This window comes from Mizuhopecten yessoensis, unplaced genomic scaffold (assembly GCF_002113885.1).
Source record: "Mizuhopecten yessoensis strain PY_sf001 unplaced genomic scaffold, ASM211388v2 scaffold897, whole genome shotgun sequence".
In the NCBI taxonomy this organism is placed as follows: Eukaryota; Metazoa; Mollusca; class Bivalvia; order Pectinida; family Pectinidae; genus Mizuhopecten; species Mizuhopecten yessoensis.
Window position 1 is genome coordinate 138913 of NW_018403776.1, and position 7112 is coordinate 146024.

At 35.4% G+C, this 7112-nt stretch overlaps 1 protein-coding gene across 1 annotated transcript; it reads left to right on the forward strand.

The window, feature by feature from the left end:
• The first annotated feature begins 4701 nt into the window (after nt 1–4701).
• Nucleotides 4702–7106, forward strand: LOC110453752 (actin-like). The gene is made up of 2 exons (XM_021502885.1): nt 4702–4904; nt 6066–7106. The coding sequence occupies exons 1-2, from the start codon at nt 4797–4799 to the stop codon at nt 6951–6953; spliced, it is 996 nt and encodes a 331-aa protein (XP_021358560.1). The 5' UTR covers nt 4702–4796; the 3' UTR covers nt 6954–7106.
• The last annotated feature ends 6 nt before the right edge of the window (nt 7107–7112 follow it).

The following is a 7112-nucleotide window of genomic DNA, read 5'->3' on the forward strand; positions in this document are numbered from 1 at the left end:
GCTCATCGTTAGAACCATGCCTGTGGCACGTGTCTTTGAGAGTAGACTTAGAATCATTGTTCACATAGAAACTCCTTGTTCGTTCTCCATGTAAATCATTCCGTTGTTAATTGTTTGACCCAGTTTTGTTGATTTTGAGTTCGACTGACAGTTTGGTTGTCACTTTTGTATCCTCCTGTTGTTATATTGTAAACTGCTGTAATATGAACTGTCAATAGTAGTTGTCCTGCTCGTGTCGCCAGTGTTGACTGACACGTAATGAGTTTGAAATAAATTACTTCATACATAAGGGAAATCATATATATGTGAAACAATTAAAAATCCTCGAAAACCAGAACGCATGTAAATAAATCAATATCTTCTGATAGACTTGATAGTTAGGAAAACAATTGCATTTAAGATTTTTTAAATCTATTATACCCGGTACACATATTCCCTTGGTGTATTCATCCAGTCAAAGCATGTGCTATTCAATTTAGATAAATGTAATATGGCCATTAGTGTCTCCATATGGTTCGAGATTTTGGTCGATGGCAATGCTGTGATAACAACATAGTGTAGCTGTGTTGTTCTTGAGCATTATTTTAAAACGTTAGAATCAAAATGAGACTAATTCTGAGTAAGCGATGTCAGTGAGTTATTACAATATATTGTAGCAAGCAGAATAATTAAACGTCAATAACAACGTCATCAATGAAGTTTCAGCATAAAATGTCATTTTATGAAAATGGCAAATATTTGTACTTAAAAATCTCAATTGTCAACTATTTCATGCATAATTATGTTAGATCATTTAATATCCAGATAATCATGTATACTTGTTTTGACCCTAAACGATGTGCAATAGCAATTACCTGATTTCTCATGATTTACTATAATTGTCACACATAACATTTGTATTTAAATGTAATTTTGATAATTAAGATGTACTAACAACAAATGTTTATATCAATGACTATTTGAAAGGAACAACAGAGAAAATATTTTTTTTATAAATGTTTAAAAACTTTATTTGCACTTAAAAAGAAAATCACATCTGATATTCATGGAACTGTGACCTAAATATAGGGAATCGTAACAACTGTAGGTCATACAAACATACCTGTACAACAGCATAAGCTTTACTACAATACAAGTACACACGCTATCTATAGCACTGTTGTTATTATACAATAATACATATACCAGCACAGTCTATGTCATACAATGATACATGTACCACCACTGTCTATGTCAAACGATAATACATGTACCACCACTGTTCATGTCATACAATAATACGTGTACCACCACAGTCTATGTCATACAATAATACATGTACCACCACTGTCTATGTCATAAGATAATACGTGTACCACCACTGTCTATGTCATACAATAATACATGTACCACAACTGTCTATGTAATACAATAACAAATGTACCACCACTGTCTATGTCATACAATAATACATGTACCACCACTGTCTATGTCATACAATGATACATGTACCACCGCTGTCTATGTCATACAATAAGATGTGTACCACCACTATATATGTAATACGATAATACATGTACCACCACTGTCTATGTCATACAATAATACTTTTACCACCACTGTCTATGTCATACGATAATACATGTTCCACCACTGTCTATGTCATTCAATAATAAATGTTCCACCACTATATATGTCATACAATAATACATGTACCCCCGCTGTCTATGTCATACAATAATACATGTATCACCACAGTCTATGTCATACAATAATACATGTTCAACCACTGTCTATGTCATACAATAATACGTGTACCACCACTGTCTATGTCATACAATAATACATGTTCCACCACTGTCTATGTCATACAATAATACATGTATCACCACAGTCTATGTCATACAATAATACATGTTCCACCCCTGTCTATGTCATACAATAATACGTCTACCACCACTGTCTATGTCATACAATAATACCTGTTCCACCGCTGTCTATGTCATACGATAATACGTGTACCACCACTGTCTATGTCATACATTAATACATGTTCCACCACTGTTTATGTCATACAATAATACATGTACCACCGCTGTCTCTGTCATACAATAATACGTGTACCACCACTATATATGTAATACGATAATACATGTACCACCACTGTATGTCATACAATAATACATGTACCACCACTGTCTACGTCATACGATAATACATGTACCACCACTGTCTATGTCATACAATAATACATGTACCACCACTGTCTATGTCATACAATAATACATGTACCACCACTGTCTATGTCATACAATTATACGTGTACCACCACTACATATGTAATACGATAATACATATACCACCACAGTCTATGTCATACGATAATACGTGTACCACCACTGTCTATGTCATACAATAACAAATGTACCACCACTATATATGTAATACGATAATACATATACCACCACTATATATGTAATACGATAATACGTGTACCACCACTGTCTATGTCATACAATTATACGTGTACCACCACTATATATGTCATACGATAATACATGTACCACCACTGTCTATGTCTTACATTAATACATGTACCACCACTGTCTATGTCATACAATAATACGTGTACCACCACTGTCTATGTCATACAATAATACGTGTACCACCACTATATATGTAATACGATAAGACATGTACCACCACTATATATGTCATACATTAACAATACATGTATGTTATACGATAATACATTTACCACCAATGTCTATGTCATACGATAATACATGTACCACCACTGTCTATGTCATACAATAATACGTGTACCACCACTATATATGTAATACGCTAATACGTGTACCACCACTATCTATGTCATACAATAATACATGTACCACCACTGTCTATGTCATACGTTACCATAGTACAATGTTCCACCACTGTCTATGTCATACGATAATACATGTACCACCACTGTCTATGTCATACAATAATACGTGTACCACCACTATATATGTAATACGATAATACGTGTACCACCACTATCTATGTCATACAATAATACATGTACCACCACTATATATGTCATACAATAACAAATGTACCACCACTATATATGTAATACGATAATACGTGTACCACCACTATCTATGTCATACAATAATACATGTACCACCACTGTCTATGTCATACGATAATACATGTTCGACCATTATCTATGTCATACAATAATACATGTACCAGCACTATGTCATACGTTACCATAGTACAATGTACCACCACCTCTATGTCATACGATAATACATGTACCACCACCGTCTTTGTTATAAAATAATACATGTATCCCCACTTTATATGTCATACAATAATTCTTGTTCGACCACTATCTATGTCATACAATAATACATGTACCACCACTGTCTATGTCATACGTTACCATAGTACAATGTTCCACCACTGTCTATGTCATACGATAATACTTGTACCACCACTGTCTATGTCATACACTAATTCATGTTCGACCATTATTTATGTCATACAATAATACGTGTACCACCACTATGTCATACGTTACCATAGTACAATGTACCACCACTGTCTATGTCATACGATAATACATGTACCACCACTGTCTATGTCAGACAATAATACATGTACCACCACTATATATGTCATACAATAACAAATGTACCACCACTTTCTATGTAATACGATAATACATGTACCACCACTATGTCATACGTTACCATATTACAATGTACCACCACTGTCTATGTTATAAGATAATACATGTACCACCACTGTCTATGTCATACAATAATACATGTACCACCACTGTCTATGTCATACGATAATACATGTACCACCACTATAAATGTCATACAATAATACATGTACCACCACTATGTCATACGTTACCATCGTACAATGTACCGCCACTGTCCGTGCAAATGCACGTTTGATAAGCATATGAAAGGTTTTATCTAGTCAAAAGCGAGATAAAATACGTTTTTAACGACTAACGCCTCATTTACCTCGTTAAACTAATGTAATGTGTAGCTTTTCGACATGAAAGACCTTTCATAATTTTAAAACTGTGTGCAATATGTAAATATTGTTTTGATTGTTCTTGTATTATATTATGAACAATAGAACTGTTGCAAATACACGTAATTGTAAAGGATGCGTCGCTTTATTATGTCACTTTATTTAAAATCTTCTAATAATTATTATTTCTCTCAGAAACATTTAAAGTAAAAGTATCATAGATGAACCGGAATTAAATAAGTTGTGTGATATCATGGCATTATATACAAATAGGACGATATACTGTATACTATCCAGAAATATAATGATATCGCGCATTTAACTTCATCAAGTTATACCATAGTTCAATTTTGATAACCGTACCTACTTCAGGTTACGTGCTAAATTTGCTCCCATGTCATATAGATATCACGACTTTTACTTATTAACATGTACACACTACTATATGTGATAATCGTACATACTTCAGGTTACGTCCTAGATCTGTTTGATACATATAATGATATTACGCCTTTAAATTGCTCTCATTAATGTGTCTATACTACTGCATGAACACCATACATACTTCAGGTTACGTGCCAAATCCTGAACACTTGATTAGCATGCCTTCCTTATATGGAGTAGAAATGCTATCCTTATATGGAGTAGGAAGTCAACACATAATGTTTATCGCGGGGTTTTTGATAGGTATATATACAGGTACGTATCAGCTCTATGTTATATTGCCGCTTTAAACGTCAACAGGAAGAAGAAATAACTTTACCAAAGAAATGTCTGGGCAGGGAGTTGTGGTGATAGACCTGGGGTCTTGGAGTGTCAAGGCGGGTATGAAGGGTGGCAGCAGTCCCACTTGTGTACTAACAGAAAAACAACAAAAGGTAAGTCAACGCCTTTTCAGTATTCTGGTCGCGTATTAAAACTTAAGAACCTTAATAGTTCAACTCTCGTTAGAACCAATACGCACAGAAGAAAAATAACATTAAAATTGTATAGTTTTTCCAATGTTACTTTTTACGTATTTAATCGTCTAATCATCAGAGTAAGAGTAATATACATCGATCCTTATATACTTTAATAGAATTTGCAACCAGTTGTTCTCCATTATCGTACTGTTATTTCAACACCTCGTTCTGTTTTCATTAACACCCAATACGTATGTTCTAACCCATCTACAACATATTTCATGAACTGTTTGTACTTTATAAGCCAGGTACACAATGTTAACAAAAACGCTTTAAATGAAATAGATATACTGTATCCTTCTTTTGAAAGACTTTCTGTTGTCACTAGTATCCATATCCAGCATCATAATGTAAAATTATTAACTTCGAGGAGGTAATTATTCACAATTTGTCTTTTTCGTAACTTGTATTTCTATGTAACGTATAGTAAAACATTAAAGGCCAGTTTAGGAGAGCAATGGTAGGTAATTATCAGACTGTAATAATTATGGGAGTCACAGTTCAATACTTCAGACCGTAGATCAACATATCATTTATTTTAACTAAAACCAGTTCGGTATCCTGGTCTATCGACAGTCAAAATATCGCCTTATGATCATCACTATTCATGCAAAGCTATCACTATTTACTCAAAGGCTTATATTTTAAAATGATAATAGTAGTAATTATGGAATAAATGTTAGATGAAAAAGAGCCAGTTTAATTCTATGTTCTATCATTTTGCTGTTTATACTCAGTTATAAACTGTAAACGGACTATTTCAACGCTTCATACATTTCAGGGGATTTTCACGCTTCATATATTGCGCTAAATCTTATTAAGTAAAGTTACTGTATTTTGTCCTGTGTTGTTCAAATTATAGGTGCCCCTATTCATTAATGCGCTAATGAGTTAAACAGTCGATACTACGCCAAAATTGGAATACGCTGAATAAGAACATTTATAATATCGTAATTAATTCCTCATAAAAATGTTGTTTCTTTGTTTGTAATCCCGAACAAAAAATAACAACTATGATGCCTAATGACTTTTATACTATTGTATCTATACTTTAATAGTATTGTTCCCTTTAAACAGGCTGTCCTGAATGGAAGGTATCCTATCGAAAATGGACAAGTTACAGACTGGGAGGACGCCGAACAGCTTCTCCGAAATACATTCACGGAATTGGGGGTCAAGCCTGATGAGAACGCCGTCCTCTTGTGTCAGCCACTGACAAACACGAAACTCAACAAAGAGAAGATTGTCCAACTCATGTTTGAGAAGTTTAATGTTCCGGCTGTCTTCCTAGCGTACACCAACGTTTTGTCCCTGTATGCTACGGGGAAGCTGAACGGGGTTGTGATGGAGTCTGGAGCAGGAGTATCCAACTGTGTGGCTCTTTATCAAGGAAATGCCATGCTAGACACTCTTGTGTCAAGTGACTTGACCGGTAACCAGCTTACGAACTTCGTCTCACAAAAGCTTGCTAATCCCGATCTTGATTTCGAAACCGTTAACGAAATTAAAGAGCAGACGTGTAGCCTTAATCCACCCACCGAGGACATGGGTTATACACTTTCCGACGGCAGTCGTATCAATGTCCCCCAGGACGCCCAAAGGGCCCCCGAGATCTTATTGGATCCCACCATAGCTAACATAAACACTAGAAGTATCCCTCAAGCCATAGTGGACTGTATCGAAAAGGTCCGCGCGCAGCACGGAAATGATCGTGCCCAGGAGATGTGTAGCAATATCATACTGTCTGGGGGAAACACTCTTTTTAGTGGATTAGTTGACCGCGTACAAGACGAAATAAAAACCAAGATGGTGGGTGTTAGTGGAATACAGGTGATAAAAGCAGCACCGTACTCGGCATGGATAGGAGGATCCATCCTTGCATCGCTAGAAACGTTTGGTGGTCTTCTTATAACCAAGGCGCAGTACGAGGAGAAGGGTGTGCAGGTCATCGAAGACAAGTTCTGATTTCGGTCGTTAGAACCACCAGAGAATATCAGACTTTGCTAAAATATTGAAACCCAAAGATGCATAACAGACTTTTAGATCATGTACCGCGAGGTATCAATCAAGCCAAATCTACGATCAATGTTTTAATCTTCAATGTGATATTTCGAGTGAACAATT